This window comes from Schistocerca gregaria, chromosome 1 (assembly GCF_023897955.1).
Source record: "Schistocerca gregaria isolate iqSchGreg1 chromosome 1, iqSchGreg1.2, whole genome shotgun sequence".
In the NCBI taxonomy this organism is placed as follows: Eukaryota; Metazoa; Arthropoda; class Insecta; order Orthoptera; family Acrididae; genus Schistocerca; species Schistocerca gregaria.
In genome coordinates this window covers 719,479,252-719,505,171 of record NC_064920.1, presented here as the reverse complement: position 1 = coordinate 719,505,171, position 25,920 = coordinate 719,479,252, and the positions used below count along the sequence as shown (strand labels likewise).

The 25,920-nt window shown below is 40.5% G+C and overlaps 1 protein-coding gene across 3 annotated transcripts in view; it reads right to left on the bottom strand.

The window, feature by feature from the left end:
• Positions 1–25,920, bottom strand: part of LOC126266638 (serine/threonine-protein kinase Warts-like) — a 198,482-nt gene that overhangs the window by 51,723 nt on the left and 120,839 nt on the right. For all 3 annotated transcript variants that reach the window (XM_049971047.1, XM_049971031.1, XM_049971040.1), the window contains exons 4-5: positions 17,651–18,177; positions 1,842–3,571 (exon numbers count right to left, since the gene is read on the bottom strand). In XM_049971047.1, coding sequence (XP_049827004.1) covers positions 1,842–3,571; positions 17,651–18,177 — 2,257 coding nt within the window. The remainder of the gene's footprint in view (positions 1–1,841; positions 3,572–17,650; positions 18,178–25,920) is intronic.

The following is a 25,920-nucleotide window of genomic DNA, read 5'->3' as shown; positions in this document are numbered from 1 at the left end:
GCTGTTACTGGCAGCTGGTAATATAAATAATAGTAATGCAACTGAAACCATGCATTCATAGGAGCTTCTCTGATCTTTAGATCAGGAACTGACTACTGAAATTACAACTAATATCTCAAAAACCAAAAATGTGCAATTTTCAGTAATGTTCCACATAACACAGAGTGATGACTGGAGTTACATACAGCTTTAATTAGAGGCTGAAAATGTGCGAGCAGAGCGCTGATAAGTCCCCCGCTTTTCCTACGTAATGATGGATGGGTTCTGACTTTAAACCTTGTTCTTTACATTATATATCATAATAATTGTGTAGTAGTAACATAGGTTTTTATTTTTCTGTGCAGTTTTGAAGAGAGCATGGTGCAACACAATGGAGAATTCATAGTGAAAGAAAATCACATTGTGACTACGCATCCTTTTTTAAAAAAGAAAACGCAGCCAAACAAATTCATGGTGAAATGTCTGGCACACTGGGTGGTAACTGCCCTTCCTACTCTGATATCTGATATCAACTACTGTGTTACTGCATTTAAAACAGGGCATTTCAGCACTGAAGATGAAGAGCATCCTGGAAGGCAAAACCATGGATGCTGTTCATTTTATGATATGATCCAGGATGATAGGAGGATAGCTGCTAAAAAGATATCAGAGACACTGGGCATATACCGAGGATGTGTGGGTCATGTTATTCAAGAGATTTTGGACATGAGAAAGCTTTCAGCAGAAGTGGTTTCCAAATATCCCAACGCAAATCAAAAGGATGACTGCGTGGTTGCTTCGCAGCCTATTTTGGTCCAGTTTCACTAGGATCCTGTGGGATTTTTGGACTGTCTCATCACCATGGATGAGACATAGATATACATTATGGTCCAAAAAACAGTCCAAAGAATAGAGACACAGTGGTTCTCAATGTCCAAATAAGTTCAAAATATAAAGGTCGGCAGACAAGTTGCTCCGATCCATTTTTTGGGATACAGATAGAACCCTACTTGTCGACTACTTGCAACAAAGTAAAACCATAATGGCAAAGTTATATGTTGAACTTTTTGACAAACTGATGCAACAATTCATCTTCAAATTTTCGGAAAAAACAGAGAAAATGAATCTTGTTTCTGCAAGACAATGCTCCTCACCACAAGGCAGCCATCACACAGCAAAAATTGGCAGGCCTTCACTTTGCAATCCTCAAACACCCACCCTATTAATGTGACTTGGCCTCCTCATGCTAATATCTGTTCCCAAACTTCAAGAAACATCTCAAAGGAAGACAATTTCTGAACACTGAGGAAGCCAAAAAGGTTGCACGTGAGTGGTTGGTTCCACAATACTTTTTTTCCTCTTAAGGATGGGTTAAAGAAACCAGAACAAAGATGCCTTATGTGTTGAGCTCAAGGAGGAATATGTTGAGTAATTTCAAATCCACGATAGCATTTTTTCATTATAGAGCTATGGATTTACCAGCACCCACTTGTAATATTAGGCATGTTTTAGAAATGTCAACCAGTATCAATTCATTAATCATCAGTTTCACATACTTACTAAGAGTTGTTGATGTGACTCACCATATTTCTTTCATTAATACAATTCACATGCAACACTTTGACAAAATGAGGGTAAGTTAAACAGGCAATCCTTTGTAAGAAATTGTCCATCTTTTCCACAAAAATAACCACATGGGCTATATGTGACAGATAACAGAAAAATCCATAATACAAGAAACCAACACACACCTTAAATTATTCACAAACTAAACAAGCAGAAATTCCTGCTTTTGAATTGGTGCCCCGTAATAACTGTAAACAAAAATCAAATAGAAAAAAAGAAAGGAAAAAAAGACATACCTGGCTAAAGGTTCTTCAAAGATGCCCAATTTAATTAGTAATGACATTAGGTCTCCTCCAGGAATGTAGTCCATAACAAAATATAAATTGTCCTTATCCTGGAAGGAATAATACAGTTTCACAACCCACTCATTATCAGCTTCAGCAAGAATATCTCTTTCCGCTTTAACATGAGCCACTTGGTTCCTCTTGAGAACATCTGCTTTTCGTAAAGTTTTCATGGCATACAAGTGATGGGTATCAATTTTACGCACTAAAGCCACTTCACCAAATGCTCCAACACCAATTGGTTTTATTTTTGTGAACATTGACTTGTCCATCTTGGCACGTTTTAGGCGAATATAGTTTGATTCTTTTTGTGAGAGCATTTTACGCATCTGGCACTGTGCTTCTGCACTCAAACCTATTTTGGACATTTCTGTCTCCAATTGCATACGGCGAACTAACCTCTGTTTGTGCGATTTCAGCACATTCTCTACATGTTGTTCCATGAAGAACTTGAAAGCTTGAGGGGAATAGTTGCGCACTTTGCAGTCTCTGCGCTCTTCTTCTTTCTCTTTGCTAATATGTTTACGCTCTGGTATGGGCGACTGATGGTCTATCTTATATGGTGGGGGTGCTGGTCCAGATCTTCGTTCACCTCCATTCTGTGAATTTGCTTGTGAACCCTTGTTCTTATTGGCTACAGAAGACGAGGTGGTGGGTGGAAGTGGTGGTGTCTGCTGTGGGTTCTCAGAAGGATAGGCAGGCAGTGGAGGCTGAGGTGATGGTCTGCAGTCATTAATCTGCACCGATCCTGGACTGTCAGCACGAACCACACCTTCAGGAACTGCTGGTGAAAACTTGCGTTGCAATGGCGGGTGATGACTATGGCCCGCAGCTTGCTGGACTGCTGGTGAAGGACGTGGCGTAGCTGCACTTTCCACAGTGGAAACCTGAGCACCACTTGCTACAACTCCGTCATCAGCACCCGGTAGTGGACCATACGGTGGAGGTGGCAACGGATGGTGATGATGTCCTCTTGATGCGGCAAGTGCTTGCATAGTGATGGCATAGCTAGGAGGATCTGTTGTGGGTACAGAGACCTGGCTTGGGGTGACTGAACCAACAGAAGACTGTTGTACAGGTACAGGAGGTGGAGTTTGTTTTTGAGCAGCAGCCACTGCATGCTGTTGCTTCTGTTGCAAAGACAACGCATACGAAGGGGGTGGAGGCTGTGACTGAGTTGGAGGCTGTGCAGTAGGTGGGGGTGCAGTTGGGGCAATGGCTGTCTGTAGAACTGGTTTTTGAACCTGTGTGCTCTTCACGGATTGCATGATGATAGGAGGTTGCGTCTTCGCTTGACGTGCACTCCAGGCTAACAGAGGTGTCGGCCGAGCAACAGATGAAGCTGAGGGTGGAGGACTGGCAACAGAGACTGTAACAGGACTAGGTGAGCCAGCTGATCCTGGACCTGAGTAGATTCCTGATGATGGGCTCTTCCTGTATTCCTGCTGGGACTGTGTGGGGCTTTGCCGACTTTGAATTGATACAGTATATGATGGTGGAGGTGGGGGTACAGTAGGTGATGGAGGTACTAAAGGATAAGGGGGTGGTGGTTCAGAAGAAAGGGAGCCACTACCACCACTACTGCCGCCTGCAGCAGAAACACTTGGTCCACCACTGCTTCCAGTAGAACTGGATGGATACAGGTTCAATGCCTGCATCTGCTGAGACAGCTGCTGCTGCACCTGTAAATTATGTAAATAAATGTTGTTTTAAATGAAATTTACAATTTAAGCAAGTAAGTAATATGACTGTAGCAGGCTGTACAATATTGTAACTGAAGCTTGCTATTTTTATGGAAACAATCATGACATTGTTCTCTCTCCAAAACATGAGCATAAAATCTGTCTTAGCCCTCAAAGAATAATGCACAATAATATGAAACACAGTTCAGTTAGTAACTCAATACAATATTAATAAAAAATTACTAATAACACATGGCATTCTTTATACACTAAGGCTTTGCCTAGACAACTATACATGGTCTTGCAGAAGGTGGTACAACCATGTATTCATCCAAATACATCTATATGTATATTCAGAAATACATAGGTTGATGTTTCTGAGCTTGATATTTTTTAAAAGATTGTGGACAGTGGAACAGCAACATGCCACCTGAGGCAGGTGATGGTTGTGTCAGAAGAAAACATCAAATCAGAGGACAGTATGGCCTCCAGAAGACTCATTGTAAACTGTGATACAGAGAAGAGCCTTAGGAAATACCATGATGATTATGTTTCATTACACTTTGGTATCTGTTCTAAGACAAAAACATGAAAATTACGTTTATGTCTTGATGTCCGCCTTTGGCCAAAGAACTTATACAACACTGTATTAAATTTTATTCTGGGTGTTAATTGAAGATAGAAAAACTTCAAAGAAATATAAATATACAGATGATGATGCAATTAACTTAGCGCTTGATTTTAGATTTTAAAAACAAATGAACAGCAGAGGCTGGAGAAATAAGAGGAGCACTTGTACGTAGTCCATACAGTTTTACCCAGTGCAACAGAGAGAACTTGACTAAAAAATGTACATGCCTCTGAGCTAAAAAAAAAAACCACACACACACAAAAGTAAATGAAATACAAAAATGGGTTCAAATCATAAAATGGCAGCTCCATTAATAGTTAGATGGGAATGACTGACAAGTTGCTCTAGTGTATTAATTTTTACACCAAGGTCCCTACTTTCTAGAGTTTTAATCAAGGAGAGATAAGCGAAAAATATAATACTCTACAAGTAAGCTGTAATTCAGTGTTGGAATCATTGCACATTAATAAAAACTGATCAATATTTATAGTAACACAAAACAGTACAGCACAGCACAATTACTGAACATTAAATGTTAATACATAAAGTCAGTGTTTTAAGTGGTTGCTATGAAGATCTCCACAAATCAGAACAGCTATGATCATTCATAATATAAAGCATATCATTTAAACAGTTTGTCTAATATGACATTGGATAATTCACTCTTGATTATGAATCAACAGCATAATGACAATTAAGGCCATCCTAAAAAGTTCACCTGTTGCCAATCAGAATGCTACTGTGAGTACTGTAATTTAGGGTGGGTTTGATTTAGTGTGAAGGGTAGCTTACGTAAAGGGCTACATATACTGACGGGGAGTGGGGGGGGGGGGGGGGGAGTGGGGGGGGGGGGGAGATCGCAACACCAAGGAGAAGTTGTGCAACGCAAATGAAAGTTGGCAGGTGTTTTTCTGCATCTGAAATATGATGCCTATCCAAATTTCACACCAGCTGCATTAGAATGGTGTTAGTAGCACCACTATGAGGATGCAAGTCAGGTTTGCATTAAATAAAGGCTGTTATGGCTGTGAGCGTTAGTCACCTTTGAGATTGGGTGTGGTGCATTGACGTTAGTCAAAAATACATTTAAGGCAACAAAGATGACTCGCTGAGTTTAAATGAGGTCGTGTAATAAAGCTACAAGAAGCTCAATGTTCTTTATGAGATATTGCAGAAAGACTTGGCAGGACTGTAGTCACTGCGTATGACTGATGGCAGCAGTCACAGGAACATACAAGGGTTTTTCAAAAAGTAAGGTGACTTTTCAAATTGCACAGCAATGTAATTGACAGATAGAAAGGTTAGACATGTTTTAGTGTGCTCGGCAATTTTTTATTTTTATAAAAAATGGAGCAAAGATTTTTTTAATAAAGTTTGTGTGAAAAATGGAATCAAGTGTTCTAAAACACTTGAAATGTTGACAATGGCAAACGGTGAGTCTGCTCTAAGTAAAAAAAAAAATATTTACAAGTGGTACAAGCTGTTCCAAGATGGCCAAGAAGATGTCAATGACGAACCTCGCTCTGGACGCCCCAGCACATCAATAGCACATGATAACATTGAAGCTGTTCAATTATCATGACATAGTGAATCATGAATTTTTGCCTCAAGGTTGTATGGTCAATAAGGAGTATTACCTTGATGTTATGCACTGCTTGCAACAAGCAACACGCAACAAAACTCCGGAATTGTGGAAAAACAATTCATGGCTTTTCATCATGACAATGTACCTGCTCATTTGTCATTGCTTGTGAGAGATTTTTTGGCCAAAAACAACACGGCAATCATGCCTCAGCTGCCATATTCACCAGATTTGACCCCTTGTGACTTTTTCCTGTTCCCAAAACTGCAGAGACCTATGAAAGGATGAAGATTTTCAACGACTGAGGAAATAAAAACAGCATCGCTGGAAATACTCAAGGCTGTGCCAAAAGGTGCTTATGAGAAGTGCTTTGAGGACTGGAAGAAGCATTACCACAAGTGTATTGTATCTGAGGTGGATTACTCTGAAGGGGACAACAAGAATATTGATGAGTAAATAAATAGTTTTTCATAAAAATATAAAGTCACCTTACTTTTTGAACACATCATGGGTTGCAAGAATATCGTGTTCCAGATGGTCACATGGCACTACCAAGATGAGTGGCCATTGTGTTTGGCATGAGACTCGGGCGCATCATGCAACATCTGCAGCTGCAATCTGAGCAGCAGTTGGTACCACAGTGACACAACAAACTGTTAGAAATCGGTTATTTCAAGACAGCCCCAAGACAGATGCCCCATAGTGTGCATTCCACTGACCCCAAACCATTGCCATTTGCAATTTCAGTGTGTGAAGCGAGAGCTCATTGGACGGCTAGGGTGTAGGTCTGTTGTGTACTGCCTTGGTGCCTGTGATGGCTGTGTGTGGGTTAGGAGGAGGCTAGTTGAGAGCTTACAACCAAGTTGCCTGCATGCTAGACACACTAAACCTACACCTGGAGTTATGGTCCGGGGTGCAATTTCATATGACAGCAAGAGCACTCTTGTGGTTCTCCCGTGTACCTTGGCTGCAAATTTGTACGTCAATTTGGTGATTCAACATGTTGTGCTGCCTTTCATGAACAGCATTCTAGGGGGTGTTTCCCATTAGGATAATGCTCACACAACTACCACTATTATAATCCACACATGCTCCACAAAGTGTCAAAGTGTTGCCTTGGCCTGCTTGATCACCAGGTCTGTCTCCAATCAAGCAAATATGAGAGATCAAGAGTCATCCGCAAACAGCATTAACCATCCCTGTATTAACTGACAAAGTACAACAGGCATGTAACTCCAACCCACAAACTGGCCCTAAAACACAGTGCATGCACATTTGCATGCTTGCATTCAATATTCTGGTGGTGACACTACTGATTAATGTACCAGAATTTCACATTTGCTATGACTTATCTCGCTCTTACATTAGCCTGTGACCTTGCAATGTCAATCACTTAAATATGTTACCTAGACAAATGTATTCCTGAAATTTCATTACTCAGCATTAATTATATTTTGGTGTTGTGATTTTTTTCCTGTCATTCTATACGCAAGCTATTGTCATGGAAGCTATCAGCAGAATGTCGGTGCAAAGGTTCTGTGTTTGGCCAACATTTGAGGTGAAGACTTACAATCAAACATGGCTACACCTGTATTTGTCATCCAGTACTGATATCACATTTTGTGTGGGTACAAATTTGTGAATTCTTTTTGTACTGATTCTCCCATACACCATTGCAGTTTTGCACTGCATATGTGCTGCAGTTTCTTAATGAAACAAAATATATTTATGACAGCTGGGGCTGCTGCTGTTCAAACTTTTAAGTGGATATATAGCAACTTCTGATGCCTAGGAGACATAATGTCTCATGCAACCAATGGCAGACAACTCCTGTACAGACCCTTTGTATGCTGATCCAAGAGATGTGTTACCCTCAGAGGAACAGAAGTCAGTGAACAAGCAAGAATCAACAGCAGCAGCTATGTCCTGAATGTGCTATTTAAATCCCTAACTCAAAATATAAGTGAGTTTTGTTTGCAGTCAACAATGGTAATGAAGCCAAAAAAATTAAGTTCAAGTTTTGTATAGGTACTGTTGCACCACAGCATTTCTTAGCCTAGTGGAAGAGACCCATGACCACATCAGCAGACAAATGTCACGGCATAATGGCACTAGAAATGTCAGTGTGGGTGTTCTTGTGAAAGAATTCATAATCAGACTATGCTTAAATTGTGCAAGTCATCACCCAGATCTCCTGAAAAGATAAGTTGCGACATCATCACAGCACACCAGCACTACAATAGTGTTGACACAGCAGAAGGACTGGGTCAGCAAGGCAATGATGTCATAATTGGCCAACTGTCTCGACTAGGTGCAAGTCAGTTATACATGTCATTAAGTCCATTTACTGCTGACTTGGTGCTTCCCAGCCAGCTGACTAACTTACATCAATTGCAAGCCACCTACGTTCATGTATGGGCCACTTAAGGGGGTATTACACAATGATTCACCATGAACGGTACTGGCTGAGTGTGATAGCCATCTAGCAGTAGAATGGGTGAAACTATGAAAATTAGCAGACACATTATCCACATGCCAGAATAGGGAGCAGTTCTAAACTGCCATCAATCCGCACATGTGCACTAGACAGTGATAACTTGCGCTTGCACAGAAGGGAGTACCGCAGTACCTTTTGCTTGTTGTTTGCTTATTGTTAGGTTCAGATTTTCATGTTGGGGATTTTCCACATTTATTTTACAGTAAATAAGTTTTCATAAATTCAGTAAAAAAAAGGTTATAACTTTCTGCCAGTAGATTTCCTATTATATTAGCTGTTTGTGAAAGCATTTTTTTCTACTGATTGCTTTGTATTGTAGAAATGGAGTGGAGCAGAGAGGCTTTAAGTGTCTCAATTCAGCAATACAGTGAGGAAAGGTATGTCCCGCACAACATGCTGTGTCATAATAAGGTCCGTCAGCAGATGCAATTGTTTATTTCTGAGTAATATACATATAACGTTACACAGTGATTTTTGACTTGTATTTTAATGCCTTTGCTTACAAAAGTTCATGTTTGTATTTATTGCATCTCTTGCTTTATTTCAGCATACCAGGAAAGAGAAACTGGCAATGATAGGTGAGAAAGTCCATACAGTTTTAACCAGTGCAACAGACAAAGACTGTAAAACTCTTAGTAGCCCAGGCACTGGCTTTTTGTTTTCGGCATCATTCTGCTCTAATCCAAAGGTTTACTGCCACTGTCAGGGCAATAGCTCCAAAAAAAGAGTAGGTCCTCCATATGCAAGTGTGTGTGTGTGTGTGTGTGTGTGTGTGTGTGTGTGTGTGTGTGTGTGTGTAGCGTCTTTGTAACTAAGTGTCATAATATAAAACTAACTGTTGAGTCTGTAATTCAGAACAGAAGTAACCATCACAAAAGAATAAAAATTACAACATAAATAATGATAAAAATAATTACAATAATTTCTTACTAAACAGGGACTTGAGCTCACAGAAATAATTTAAACGAATGACATTCCAGTAAATCGCACCATCTCCCTCAAGTTTAGCGTGACAGAATGAACAACTTTACAAGAGATCAGACAGTTCTATTTGCATTTTGCGCGCACCAGGTAATCCTGTGTGGATGGTGTAAAACGTCAATGTGAACCAGTCTGTAGTTACAGATATGCACGCTTGGTACGCTGGTACATAGTCGTACGGTATAGGTGCACCGTGTAATAGGGGCTTTAGCTGCCATTGCCTGTATTTTCAGACTTTGCTACTGCTTGCCATTGCCCCCATGAGGGCACACTTCACAGCTGAGAGCCACTGCTGTCCACACTGGGGTGCGCAATTTGGCTCTGCATGGTATGGTTCACCCTTCAATAAACTGCACATCAGTACTAGTTAGCACGGTTGACTTCTCTGCCTGCCACATACCACCCTACATCAAGATCTGACTAGTGCTACATGGTTGGAGTGCTGACCATGTAGTCTTTCCTCACCTGCTGCCTGCTGCACAGTGACAACACTGAACACTGGCCACAAGAGGAGGTCGCTTGTTGATCTAAGTGTGCTTCACTGATCAAGACCTACTTCTGCCTTGGACCACAGACCACAACCTAGCACCACCTTGACTGACATATACTGATGCTGACACAAAATAAAGAATACACGAGACTACTGATTTTATGACAGGATGTCAGACATCAACCTCACAGCAGGGTGAGTGGCAGGTGGTAACACATTTGAGTCGCTCGAGATGGAGGGCCAATGTGGAAGCTGACCATCCGGCCACACCTAATTGCATTGTGAATAAATGTGTGGTCATATCTTCAGTAGGGTACAAGCAAGCACTCATGGGCAGGAATTTGCTATAGTCCAATCCACAAACGATGGCGGTTGGGGCAGTTTGAAACATGGGCAGAGATTGCATTGTTGCATGTCACATGTGACAATTGCGCTAAGCGTGTACACATTTTTTGCACTTGAAAAAAGCATATATACAGCAAGTTATGTCTCTCGTTTGCTTGTGCGGAATTTGTTGCTTATCACCACCATCGGCAGGGACAACTCGCAGCTAATGGAATAAAAATTCACTGAATAACTCACTACAATCATGTTTAATACTCACACTGGATATGACATTCACAGAAGACTGTAGAGAACACTATTGAATGGTCACTGGGTGTCGGAAAACGCATGTCATAGGTGCGCAGAACAAGCCTAAACTCGACCACCATCATTTGTGATTCCAACTATAGTAATCAGGAGCTCCATGTTAGGCACATTATGGAGCCCCTAGGAAGATAGCATTCAGGGCTGGAAAGAAAGCCAATGTGTACTTGGTATGTCTGCCAGGGGGCCTTATCCGAGATGTGGACACAGCCTTGCTGTCGCTATTGAGCATGCAATGTGCAGTCATCTACAAGTTGTCGCTCATGTCGGCACTAAAGACGCCAGTTGCATGGGTTCTGAGGCCTGCTCATACATACGGCTGGTGGAAGTGGTGAAAGCTCACTGCCTCCACACGTGGGCTGCAAACAGAGCTCGTAATTTGCAGCATTGTTCCCAAAGTCAAGTAGGGTCTACATCTACATCTACATGACTACTCTGCAATTCACATTTAAGTGCTTGGCAGAGGGTTCATCGAACCACAATCATACTATCTCTCTACTATTCCACTCCCTAACAGCGCGCGGGAAAAACGAACACCTAAACCTTTCTGTTCGAGCTCTGATTTCTCTTATTTTATTTTGATGATCATTCCTACCTATGTAGGTAGGGCTCAACAAAATATTTTCGCATTCGGAAGAAAAAGTTGGTGACTGAAATTTCGTAAAAAGATCTCGCCGCGACGAAAAAGTGGTGAAAGCTACTGCCCCCATGCGACGGCTGCAAACAGAGCTGTGGTTTGGAGCCGAGAAAAGAGTCTGAACCCTGCTGTGAGGTTGATGTCTGACTTATCAGGTGGGGATTTGTAGGATTCCCCTTGATAGGTCAGGGGTGCACTACACACAGGAAGCACCTACTCAGGTAGCAGAGTATTTGTTGGGTGCACATGGGCTTTTTATAGGCTAGGCAGTAGTTTGAGATATTCTGATAAACACTCATCAGTTTATACACAGTACAGACACTTCAACTGTCAAAATTTTATTGGCAAATTGTTGAAGTATTCGTAACAATGTTCCATGAATTTACATTCCTCCAGAAAAGTTCTTTACTCAAATTATTCTTGAGACCCAGAGCTGGCAGAAACCTGAAGCAGAAAGCTCCTGAGATATTTAGTGAGTCATAGAATATGTATCAGAAAGACAGATTAGATACCATAGGAGAGGGAGTATTCATCACAGCTGACAAAAATATTTCCTCTATTGAGGTCGAAATTGTGTGAGTGTGAAGTAATTTGGTTGTGTGTAACAGGTCTAGGTGGAACCAAGTTAATTCTTGGATTTTTTTACCGGCCACCCAATTACAATGTGACACTTCTAGAGTTATTCAAAGAAAGTCTACAGTCAGCACCACCTAAGTACCAAGACCATGTGATACTAGTTGAAGGCAACTTTAACCTACCAAGCATGAACTGCTGGGACAAACAGATTCACTGCAGTGAGGGAAGTACAGTCAGTCTTGTAAAGTGCTTTTGCATTTTCCGAAGACTGACTTGGAGCAGCTAGTTCAGCAGCCCATACAAAATTGAAACATCTTACATCTTGTAGCTACAAACAGACCAGACTTTATCAACAGCAGTGATATAGACATGAGGATTAGTGATCGTGACATCATTACAGCAACTATGATAGTGAAAGTTAATAAACTAATAAAGAAGGCTAGGAGACACTTTCTGTTAGTAAGAACAGTTAAACAGTTGTTAGATCCCACTTTGGTAATGAAATGACATCACTTAGTTCCAGTAAGATGGACATAGAGGAATAAGGGCAAAGTTTAAACAGACTCTAAATTGTGGCCTGGAGAAGTGTGTGCCTTGTAAATGGATTAAGGGTGGAAAAGATCCACCATGATTTAACAAGAAAATTCAGAAAATTCTGAGGAAGTAAAGCCTGTTGCACTCTTGGTTCAGAACAGAATGTGCAAATGATAACAGGCAAAGATAAGTAAAGATTCATGGATCTGTGAAAAGATCTATGTGCAAAGCATACAACAATTACCACTGTCATACCTCAGAAAACCATCTGGCTAAAAAACCAAAAAAATTATGGTCCTATATGAAAACGACAAGTGGATCAAAGACTTCCATCCAGTCATTTGTTGAGCAGTCTGGTAGAGTAGTTGACAATAGTAAAACATAATTCAAAGTTTTAAATTTCACATTTCAGAAATTGTTCACACAGGACAATATACCATCCATCTGACAACTGAACAGACTCCCATGTGAACGACATAGTAGTTAGCACACCTAGCATGGAGAAACAACTGAAAGAGTTCAAACAAATAATTCACCAGGTCCAGATGGAATCCCAAATTGGTTTTACTGGGAGTACACTATGGCATAGGCCCTTTATTTGGCTTGCGTTTACAACTCTCATTCAATGCAAAATCCCAAGTGATTTGTTCATGTGAAGTTCAGCTTGTCCTTTTCTTACATGATGTACTGTGAATTAGAAATGAAAGGTAACAGGCATATACGATATTTCTAGATTTCCGGAAAGTATTTGCCACAGTGCCTCACTAAACAGTACGAGCATACGGAATAGGTTTCCAGATATGTGAGTGGCTCAAAGCCTTCTTAAGAAATAGGACCCAGTATGTTGTCCTCAATGGAGAAGTGCCCCATGGAAATACGATAGGACTCCTATTATTTTCTACATAAATGATCTGGCGGACAGGGTGGGCAGCAATCTGCAGTTTTTTGCTGATGACACTGTGGCCTATGGTAAGGTGTCGAAGTTCTGTGACTGTAGGAACATATCAGATGACTTCAACAAACTTTCTAGTTGGTGTGACAAGTGGCAGCTAGCTGTAAATCTAGAAATCAAACGAAGATGTGAGTATTGGGGTAGGGAAGGTGAATGGTCAACTACGTTTTACTGGAAGAATTTTGGGCAGGTATGGTTTCTATCTGTAAAGCAGACTACATATAGGACACTAGTACGACCTATTCTTGAACGCTGCTGAAGTGTTTGGGGTCTGTACCAGTTCAGATTAAAAGAAGACTTTGAAACAATTCAAAGGTGGGCAGCTAGATTTGTTACCAGTAGGATCGAACAATATCCAACTGTTATTGAGATACTTTGGGAACTAAATGGGAATCCCTGGATGTGAAGGTATGTTCTTTCCAAGAAATACTACTGAGAAAATTTAGAGAACCACTATCTGAAGCTGACTGCAGAAATATTCTACTTCCGCCAACACATATTTCACATATGGACCACAAAGACAAGGTGCTCAAAATTAAAGTTCATACCGAGTAATAAAGACGGTTGTTTATCCCTCACCCTATTTGCAAATGGAACAGGACAGGAAATGACTAGAAGTGGTACAGCGTACCTTCTGCCATGTAGCGTACAATGGCTAGCATAGTATGTACCGTATTTACTCGAATCCAAGCCGCACCTGAAAAATGACACTCGAAATAAAGGGAAAAAAAATTCCCGAATCTAAGCCGCACCAGAAATTTGAGACTCGAAATTCAAGGGGAGAGAAAAGTTTTAGGCCGCATCTCCAAATCGAAACAAAGTTGGTTCATTGTAATATGAAACACAATTTAGGGCGAATGAATGATGATACAGTTACAGTAGTTTGGTTCGAGTCGTAAGCTTAGCAGTTAAGCTTTACCAGGTAGCCATTGCTAGGCGTCAGGTGCTCCGTCCGTATTTATACGGGTACCCTTCCTTTTTCACGTGCTTCGTCTGGTTTGAATCGATTGCTTATTTTGCTTTGATCTGATAAGGGCCGTTTTCTTTGCTATAGGTGTTTACGTCACTCTAAGCTGAAAATGCATTACTGTACTGTGTCATGCATTGTTTGTCGCATTCTGATAGTGCGTGTTTACGGCCTGTCATCGCCTGTGGTATGGCTTGCTTTTGTGCGCGTTACCGCCGCTTACAATTAAAAAAAAAAGAGAGAGAGGAATCATCTCGTTAGTGAAACAATGGCAAGAGACTGCTATTTGTTGTTACTTACACTGCTGTTTTATTTGATAATGATCAACAAGAACCAAATAATAGACTGCGTACCATAGAACATGTTCTGAACGAGAGTTAGGCGAAAATTTTTCTCCGTTTGAAAATCTTTGGGGCTGCTTCTTTAGTACATCAAATTCTGCACAGAAATTAGAGCCATCTTAGATTTAAAAATCTAGTCAGTTGCCGTGCTTCATTTCTGACTGTATCACTATTAGGCATAAGAATAATACAAATATAAACGTGACTTGATATGTATATTCTTCCGCGTTTGCTGTTGTCTCGCTCTAGTTTCATAGTTTATTAGGCAGACAGGATTTAAATGAGATAGCAGCAAACACGAAAGAATACATGGCAAAATATTTATATTCGTATTATTCTTATGGTGAAGTGTATGCGATTCACATTTCATCAGGTTCCTATTAGCAACCATCTCTACTCACAGGTAGGAAAAAATTCAAAATGGAGAGTTTTGTTTTGACAAACATCACAGACAGTCATGACAGTCGGATTTTCATTGTACATTGAAATTCTGCTACATTCGAAGATGAACAATACGGAATTTGTATTTACTTCGTTTGATAATGTATGAAAATGCAGTGGTCAAAACTCGGGGCGGAGAAAAAAAGCTAGTCTTCCACCTTTTTTTTTAATTTATTTACTGATGCAGAGGGTTTTGGCGCCAGTATTTATCTTTGTGCCTACAAAGCATTCCTGTGTAGCGCTACATATATTCAACAGCAAAAGTTAGTTGTGGCGGCACCTACCAACATTTTTCAGAACCTCCGGTTGCTTTGCACTCGATTCTAAGCCACAGGCGGTTTTTTGGATTACAAAAACCAGAAAAAAGTGCGGCTTAGATTCATGTAAATACGGTATAAAGAAGTGATGTAGATGTACTAGTGACTGGGCTGACCACACTGAAGTGGTCATCTGCAGATGGTGAGGTTCATAAAATTGACGACACTTGCAATATTTTGTTTACTGAGCTTAAGAGAAAGTGTAACGTGAAAAGTGATCTTTGGCAGTGCAGTTGTTCCAACTGGGGGAAGCTGTTGCCAATGACACACTGCCGCAAGATCATCCCTCGCAGAGGATAAACCAACTAAACAGCAGGCAAACAACTTAATGCACATGATATAGTAGTATGAGGTACAACAGAACACAGCACTGCAAAAATGAGTCAACCTGTAATTATCATTAACGGAAGAGAAATCAATGAGACTACCGTAGTGGGTACTAGTAGTGCCATATGCAAGTTGCATGTCACTGTACATTTAGGGATAAATTTCCTGGAAAAATGTAAGGTAAACTTCTGTTATAAAGTCAAGATACCAAAGGATGCACCAAACAGTAATTTAAAAAACCACCGGATAAACAGGAAGAAGTGCCAAGCATGAGAGATCAATTTGACAGGACCATTTCCTGTTTAAGTTGAATTGTTACAGAATTTGTTAATAGGAAAGAGTTTTCAGTTTTATTTTTAGTTTGTTCTCTATATATGTCGTGTGGTGGTTCAATGTAGTACTATCCATGGCCAAAAGGTAAGGAAAGTTCAGTGGGATAACACAAACTCAGAGAGGATGCATTATAGCAGACCAGATGCTCCTGCATGTGCAGGAAGTACTGTAGTAGCCAGCACAACAGAGTTGTGGTAATGTGTCTTGGTTTCGGGTGTCAGTATAGTCTTGATCCTTCTTTGTGCAGACTGAGTCTACTTAAGCCAAAGGTGCAGTACAGTTAACAAATTTGAAGGATTGGGCCACCAAGGAAGTGATGTCATGTTTGCCCAATGAGTATGTCTCAAGCAGCAGTTCTGTTGGTGGGATGGTACTGCCATTACAGAAATGGTGGCAGACCGAGTTCACATAAATACTGCCCATTTTACACAAACAATATCAATCACCACATGCAGCCTGCTATGAGGTGTAGTTTATTATGGTCGAACCTCAAATCACAAATGCTGCCTTCAATAGCTGCGAGCTTGCTATCTCTGCCTAAGTGTTAATGCTACTGATTTGGAGCCTTTCAGCCTGTGTGTCACATGCTGGATAACTTCCATCCACTTAGGCTGTCAACCTTGGGCACCACAGAGCCCAAGGTTCTGTGGTTCGTGCATGGGTCACTTTGAAGCCCACCCACAATCACATGTGGGCACACACCACCTCTGTGAGCCGCTACTGTCCACAAGGTGCCCACAGTTTGGCTCTGCACACACTGCAATATCCTGCAACAACATAATCTGTTTATCAGTATCAGTAGGGATGGCTATATTCTCTGACCATCACATACCACCCTGCCTCAACACCTGACTCAGTGCCACTCCACTAGAGTGATGACCATGTATCCTCGTCTTAGCTGCTGCCTGTCGCACAGGGGCAACGGAGCATGCTGATTGTGACCGGAGGTCACTTGCTGGTCTCAACACTCACTGGTCTCAATGTGCTTCACCAATTGAGACCAGCCTGCACCTTGGGCTGTGTTGACGCAACCTAGTACAACCTCGAATGATGTATTCCGACACCAAATAAATGAATATAGAAAATGCTGTTTTTATCACTGGATGTCATTACCAGGTACCTACACCACACTGCTGCTAACACACCTAAGGAGGAGAGTAGAACACCTTCCTGGCCAGTAGCAGCCCAGCTCCCCCACCCATCACTGAGGTCATGCACCTCTAACCTCTACAGTACTAAAAATGTATTACAAACAGTATATCAAGTTTACTACACCACCAAGTCACAACACTCACCATAATGACAAGCAAAGATTAAGCACATAAGCCTCAAGAGCAGTAATGCATTACTCTACAGAAGGATTCAGAATAAAGACATTAAAAGCATAAACTTTGCATGACATGATTAAGACACTGGCTGTTGATGCAAAAAAGAAGAGTGGTTCACAATGCAGTGTGATATTGTTTCCGACAAAATTAAGTTATGGTGTACTGTCAGGCTTTAAACTCCAAATCTTTACCGACTAAAAACTTTCTACCACCAAATCAAAAAGATTTTGTAGTTTTGATGAGAACTGAATCTGAATGCCATATTTAGCCAGTGAACTTAGGAAGAGGTATAATGGATGACATTAGCAAAAGTATGTTTATTGGTTGTTTCAGAGGCATTTCTTAAATCATACACAACATTTTAAAATTGGTTTGAATGTACAACAGATAAAATATAAATTATTAGAAACATAATAGATAAGATTATGATATTCTTATTCAGGAACATCAAATGGTGCGGTAAATAAATATAAAAACTATACAGATTACAAATTTACCTGTGGACCATTTTGAACGACCATTGGTTGCTGCCTTGAAGGTGTTACTAAAGTAGGACTCGTACCCCTCGTAGCTGATGGCGCAGAAGGTGTGACAACAGGCACAGACACTGACACCTGACAAGGTGGCTGCGGAGGTGGACGTGATGGTACAACAGGCACAGGAGCTGGTGACATGCGCTTCAAGAGCTGCTGCACATGGTGAGGAGGGGGTGGAGGTACAGGGGGTGGGGTTGAACTGCATCGAGGAGGGGGCACAGGGGGAGGAACTGAAGAAACAGCTGCAATAGGTGGCGTTGGTGGGGGTGGTTCAGTGGCGGCTGCAGCTGCTGCTGCGGCTGCCGCAGCAGCAAAGGCACTTGGTGAGTACTGCCGGCTGAGCTGAGGGTGAGGGTGACCTTGGCCTGGGCTATCAGAGCGTGAAGAGCCTGCTCCACTGTCCAATGCTGGTGATCCACGGTGAGGCCCAGCCAGTTCACGTTCTAAGCTTGGTTTGCGGATCAACTTCGTGCTCAGCGCAGAAAGACCTATGCACCAATAATCAAGTAATTCCTTTACTGACTCATCTCTAATAATAAAGAAATGTAAATTTACATACAGGCAAAATGAAGAAAAAAAGAAAAGAAATTGATAAAAGTCTCAGAAATTATAAATGAAGAGATAATTGATGGTATAGTTTTAGTTAGCTGACAGCTCCATTTTTTTTCACACAATATGTTGATGAAATGTTTTGTTTAAAAATGGGCTCATCAGCTCATCTAGAAATCTGAAAAAGTAAATCAAACACTGATACAGAGCACAAATTGTAAATGACAGTTAGCTGTTTATTACCTAAATATATTTGTTTCCCACTCATTAAGAACATAAGGAAACAAAACTGAGCAATGAGATCATTGGAACATAGTCAATCTGTGCAACGTTAATGGTGGAATACACAAGATTATTTAGATACCTCCTAAACACTCCACAAGAAAAATGATGCTTTATAGTGATGGGATCATCACAAGAGCCTCAGCTGATGGTACTTATGACCAATGACTAACAGTATTATTAAAAAACAACTCAAGATTCTCATCGATCTAATTTTGACACTACTATGTAATCAACATAGTGTGAAATTATAATGTCTTTTGTATGACCGAAAATCAAATACAGTATCCAAAAAATATGATCAACATGAAAGTATACTCTACTGTCCAGTAAAGATAATTTATAAATTGTGGGCACCATTCCATTGTGAACTTCCCTGTTTGAATATGGTATCAGGAGTGTGCTCACACAAAGATTTAACACTGATGTTAACAACTTATTTACTAATAAAGGAAAGAAAAATTATGATTTAATGTCATGTCAGTAATGAAGTTATTACCAACACATCACACGCTCAGACTAGATTGAATGATGAAGGAAATCATGTATCATCTCACCACTCTTCTTAGTTGATTTAGGGAAACTATGGACACCTAAATCTGACCTCACTACTCCTAAATGTGATTGCATTGTTCCTAGAATCTGTTGTCACGAAGCACACAATTCTGACCCATTGTGCTCTTCAGTGTTGTACCAGATGCGAATCTGATACAAAACTCCAGACACTTGCTAGAAATCTGATCCTTTACTGTTGACAGAATCAGTCAACACTGTGATGACAGATAATTCATAGAAGTTCCACTTGGAAGTTCTTTAAGATTGAGTCTCCAAGTGCATTAAGCAAACATTACATTTCTCCATTTATTTTGGATGAGTAATAGAGTAATGCACCTCAGAAGTAATCTTCAATCTACATTATTATAACAATGAGTGTTTCTAAAAATTGTAGAAGCTAAATCTGCCTTTTTCACGTTACAGCATGTATTGCTTTTTTTGTTGTATGCCTGCTGGCCATGCACATCAGTGATTATATGTAGGAAAAAAGCACTGGGTGCCAATGACGCACTGTCACTGCCCTCTACAGGTCACTAGAGCTTTATCCCATATTTGCGTTAAAATATCTCTGTGGTTTGATTTTTTGACATACCAAACGCTATAATTTCAGATGTGGTTGGCATAAAAAAGAAGTGTTTTGCCATTAATCTGCATGTATTTATCTGGAACTTTATTCATTTATTTGTGCTGCCATTAATAGTATGTGATTATTCTTCTGCAGTGTTGTTATTTATTTGCTACCAAGTAACTCTGCACAATGCATATTTAAGACCCTTGCCTCAGCATTAGTGGCCTAATAAAGCTCAATAAATTTGGAAATTGCATGATCATAGCATACAGTGTGATCTACAGGATCTCGCTACATACAAAAATCACGTTTCTCTGAAGTCAGACAGACAATTATAGAAATAAAAGGATTCTGTACACACATTAATCAAATGGCTCATCAATTAACTGCTACATCACACTGGATATCATCATCATCATCATCATCATCATCATCATCATCATCATCCTTTCTTTTCTCAGACGTTATGTCTGGTCAAAAATGGAAAGTGACGCGGACCTTGATCAAGCACGACTTCCTTTTAACTGTATGGTATATGTTACAACGCATTTAGGAACTTTTGGGTAATTTAACATATATCAATAATTACGGATTTCTGTAGTTGTATATATAAGTTTGGATGTAGCTGTATTGCATTGATGTACTGGTGAATATTGTGTGGTATGACTCATGTAGTTGGTATAATGTCAACTTTATCCTGATGCCACATATTCTTGACTTCCTCAGCCAGTTGAATGTATTTTTCAATTTTTTCTCCTGTTTTCTTTTGTATACTTGTTGTATTGGGTATGGATATTTCGATTAGTTGTGTTAATTTCTTCTTTTTATTGGTGAGTGTGATGTCAGGTTTGTTATGTGGTGTAGTTTTATCTGTTATAATGTTTCTGTTCCAGTATAATTTGTATTCATCATTCTCCAGTACATTTTGTGGTGCATACTTGTATGTGGGAACATGTTGTTTTGTAAGTTTCTGTTGTAAGGCAAACTGTTGATGTATTATTTTTGCTACATTGTCATGTCTTCTGGGGTATTCTGTATTTGCTAGTATTGTACATCCGCTTGTGATATGATCTACTGTTTCTATTTGTTGTTTGCAAAGTCTGCATTTATCTGTTGTGGTATTGGGATCTTTAATAATATGCTTGCTGTAATATCTGGTGTTTATTGTTTGATCTTGTATTGCAATCATGAATCCTTCCGTCTCACTGTATATATTGCCTTTTCGTGTTGGATGCATCTTGATCGATGTGTGGCTGTGTTAGATGATACGGGTGCTTGCCATGTAGTGTTTTCTTTTTCCAATTTATTTTCTTCGTATCTGTTGATGTTATGTGATCTAAAGAGTTGTAGAAATGGTTATGAAATTGCAGTGGTGTAGCCGATGTATTTATACGAGTGATTGCTTTGTGTATTTTGCTAGTTTCTGCTTGTTCTAGAAAGAATTTTCTTAAATTGTCTACCTGTCCATAATGTAGGTTTTTTATGTCTATAAACCCCCTTCCTCCTTCCTTTCTGCTTAATGTGAATCTTTCTGTTGCTGAATGTATGTGATGTATTCTATATTTGTGGCATTGTGATCGTGTAAGTGTATTGAGTGCTTCTAGGTCTGTGTTACTCCATTTCACTACTCCAAATGAGTAGGTCAATATCGGTATAGCATAAGTATTTATAGCTTTCGTTAGTCTTTGTCTATATTTCTCTTTTAGTTCTTCTTTAATATTTGTATTATCTATTCCTATTTTTTGTCTGTATCCTAGATATTTATAGGCATCTGTTTTTTCCATTGCTTCTATGCAGTCGCTGTGGTTATCCAATATGTAATCTTCTTCTTTAGTGTGTTTTCCCTTGACTATGCTATTTTTCTTACATTTGTCTGTTCCAAAAGCCATATTTATATCATTGCTGAATACTTCTGTTATCTTTAGTAATTGGCTGAGTTGTTGATTTGTTGCTGCCAGTAGTTTTAGATCATCCATGTATAGCAAATGCGTGATTTTGTGTGGGTATGTTCCAGTAATATTGTATCCATAATTTGTATTATTTAGCATGTTGGATAGTGGGTTCAGAGCAAGGCAGAACCAGAAAGGACTTAATGAGTCTCCTTCGTATATTCCACGCCTAATCTGTATTGACTGTGATGTGATATTATTTGAATTTGTTTGGATATTAAGTGTGGTTTTCCAATTTTTCATTACTATGTTTAGGAACTATATCAATTTAGAATCTGCTTTGTATATTTCCAATATTTGTAGTAACCATGAGTGGGGTACACTGTCAAAAGCTTTTCGGTAATCAATGTATGCCTAGGGTAGCGACCTTTCTTTAGTTTTAGCTTGATATGTCACCTCTGCAACTATTATCAGTTGCTCTTTACACCCTCGTTCTCCTTTGCAACAGCCTTTCTGTTCTTCATTTATAATTTTGTTCTGTGTTGTATGTGTCATTAATTTCTGTGTAATGACTGAAGTTAATATTTTGTATATTGTTGGTAGGCATGTCATGGGGCGGTATTTAGCTGGGTTTGCTGTGTCTGCTTGATCTTTAGGTTTCATGTAAGTTATTCCATGTGTATGGGTCTGCAATGTAACTGTTAAATAATTTAGTTAGATGTGAATGTGTTGAGGTGAACTTCTTTAGCCAGAAATTTGCTATTTTATCTTTTCCAGGGGCTTTCCAATTGTGAGTAGAATTAATTGCTTTGGTGACTTCATGTTGCAAAATTATCACTTCAGGCATTTGTGGTATCATCTTGTATGTGTGTGTTTCTGCTTCTATCCACCGTGCATGCGTGTTATGTTGTACCGGGTTTGACCATATGTTGCTCCAGAAGTGTTCCATGTCTGTTATGTTTGGTGGATTGTCTATTTTAATGTGTGTGTTATCTATTGTCTGGCAAAATTTCTTTTGGTTTGTGTTGAATGTTTGGTTTTGTTTCCTTCTATTTTCACTTTTTTTGTATCTTCTAAGTCGTTTGGCCAATGCTTGTAATTTCTGCTTCTTTTCATCTAATTGCTCTATCGCCTCTTGTTGTGAGATTTTACCTAACCTTTTTCATTTTTTTTCTGACGTTTGATATCTTATAAATTGTGTTAGCTGTCCAATGTCTTTCCTCAGTTTTTCTATTCTGATCTGTAGCCTGTGTTGCCATGCTGGATTTGTGGGTTTCTTCTGTGTGTTAGTTGGTTCTGATCTCTGCCTAGTGTGTATATTTAGTGTAGTGAGTGCTCCTATATAAACCAGTAGTTGTAACTCTTCCATAGTTGTGTTTTCATTTATTTTGTTGTGTATGATTGTGTTGATAGTTTTTATTGTTGTTACGACTTGTAGGTTATTTGGCGGTCTATGCAAGAATGGTCTAATGTTTGTATTTGTGTCTTTGTATTCTATATATGTCAGCTGAAATTTTTCTTCTATATCCAACATGTGTGTCACCTCGTGTTCTACACTCCTGGAAATTGAAATAAGAACACCGTGAATTCATTGTCCCAGGAAGGGGAAACTTTATTGACACATTCCTGGGGTCAGATACATCACATGATCACACTGACAGAACCACAGGCACATAGACACAGGCAACAGAGCATGCACAATATCGGCACTAGTACAGTGTATATCCACCTTTCGCAGCAATGCAGGCTGCTATTCTCCCATGGAGACGATCGTAGAGATGCTGGATGTAGTCCTGTGGAACGGTTTGCCATGCCATTTCCACCTGGCGCCTCAGTTGGACCAGCGTTCGTGCTGGACGTGCAGACCGCGTGAGACGACGCTTCATCCAGTCCCAAACATGCTCAATGGGGAACAGATCTGGAGATCTTGCTGGCCAGGGTAGTTGACTTACACCTTCTAGAGCACGTTGGGTGGCACGGGATACATGCGGACGTGCATTGTCCTGTTGGAACAGCAAGTTCCCTTGCCGGTATAGGAATGGTAGAACGATGGGTTCGATGACGGTTTGGATGTACCGTGCACTATTCAGTGTCCCCTCGATGATCACCAGAGGTGTACGGCCAGTGTAAGAGATCATTCCCCACACCATGATGCCAGGTGTTGGCCCTGTGTGCCTCGGTCGTATGCAGTCCTGATTGTGGCGCTCACCTGCACGGCGCCAAACACGCATACGACCATCATTGGCACCAAGGCAGAAGCGACTCTCATCGCTGAAGACGACACGTCTCCATTCGTCCCTCCATTCACGCCTGTCGCGACACCACTGGAGGCGGGCTGCACGATGTTGGGCGTGAGCGGAAGACGGCCTAACGGTGTGCGGGACTGTAGCCCAGCTTCATGGAGACGGTTGCGAATGGTCCTCGCTGATACCCCAGGAGCAACAGTGTCCCTAATTTGCTGGGAAGTGGTGGTGCGGTCCCCTACGGCACTGCGTAGGATCCTACGGTCTTGGCGTGCATCCGTGCGTCGCTGCGGTCCGGTCCCAGGTCGACGGGCACATGCACCTTCCGCCGACCAATGGCGACAACATCGATGTACTGTGGAGACCTCACGCCCCACGTGTTGAGCAATTCGGCGGTACGTCCACCCGGCCTCCTGCATGCCCACTATACGCCCTCGCTCAAAGTCCGTCGCGGCATGCTACCAGTGTTAAAGACTGCGATGGAGCTCCGTATGCCACGGCAAACTGGCTGACACTGACGGCGGCGGTGCACAAATGCTGCGCAGCTAGCGCCATTCGACGGCCAACACCGCGGTCCCTGGTGTGTCCGCTGTGCCGTGCGTGTGATCATTGCTTGTACAGCCCTCTCGCAGTGTCCGGAGCAAGTATGGTGGGTCTGACACACCAGTGTCAATGTGTTCTTTTTTCCATTTCCAGGAGTGTATTTGTACTTGCTCCGGTGGCAGTCTTAAGATTTCGTTTTCCTCTGATTGTTTAATTGATGTGTGTTGTTCTTTGTTTGTTTGATCTGGAATGTTTGAGTCCATTACTGTATTTTCTTCTTCTTCTGATTGCACATTATTTTGTTCCAGTATTTGTTGTACTTGTTGTTTGGTGTTTTCTAATTCTGACTGGGGTATCCTGTTATTTTTTGATTATTACACGGATCTGATCAGCTAGTCGTTGTTCTGCTAAAAATTTTAATTCTGGGTATCTGGTAATAAATGTTGTGTATACTTGTGATCTGTATCCAGTTATGTTGGTTCCTAGGTTTGTTGCTTGGTAATAACAGAACATGAGGTGTAGATTAACTTCATCTGACCATCTCATCCTCTCTTTGTTTTCCTTCTAGGGTGGTTGCAGGAAGCATATCCTGCAAAACACGTCTATTTGGATTTAAATCATTTTCCAGTTGGCTAGCTGTGTCGTTACCATTGTGGGCAGGCATAGGGTTCAAGCGTCGTCCCCGACCATGACGGCGCTTGTCCCAGGCTTCTTTAGTTGTGTCCTGAACCAACTAATCACACTAAAAGGGGGGTTAGCCTATTAGTGGTTTGTTCTTTTCGTCGCCTTTTACGACCGGCAGAACATACCGGAGGCCTATTCTTTTCCCGGGCCTCCACGGGGTTTATTATTATTATTATTATTATTATTATTATTATTATTATTACTATTACTATTATTTGCGCCGAGATCCTGCAGGATTAGGCAAAGCATTCTACCTTGTTTCAGTATTCTTTCTGATTTTCCACAATTCTCTCATTTTTAGGGGTCAGTGCCTCAGTCAGTAAAAACAGAAACCTTATGGGATTGCTTTGTTGTCCATCTGTCTGCATGACTGTTAAAAGCCCTTTTTCTCAGGAACAGGTATAAGTATCAAGCTGAAATATATGTCACATACTGAAGTCTATGGTCCCTTGGCAGTCTAAAAAACTGAAGCTTCTATATCAATGCAATCAAAGGATACAGCCATTTATGCCACATGTTTCAGTACTCGCAAACTAATTCATGAAAACACATATGGTACTTCGCATTTATCTAGAATGATGGAATGAGACCCGAATAAAGCAAAGGGAAAAAATTCCGGAAACTGTTAATTTGTATTTGTATCACATGACAAAAAATATTTCTTTCATCAATTGTTACCTGATGTGAAACTCGAAACAGTCAGTAGTTCTTCATACAGGCTGACTGTGTCACAATAATAAAAGTCAAACATCAGGCACAGAATTCTATTACTGCTCATATGATGTGTTTCAGACTTTATCCCTCATCAGATACCCACATACAACTTGACATGCCATATCTAACTGCAGTATTCGCTCTTGGATATCTGATGATGGGTAAATTGCGAAAAGCATCACACAAGCAATAAAATAATGAAAA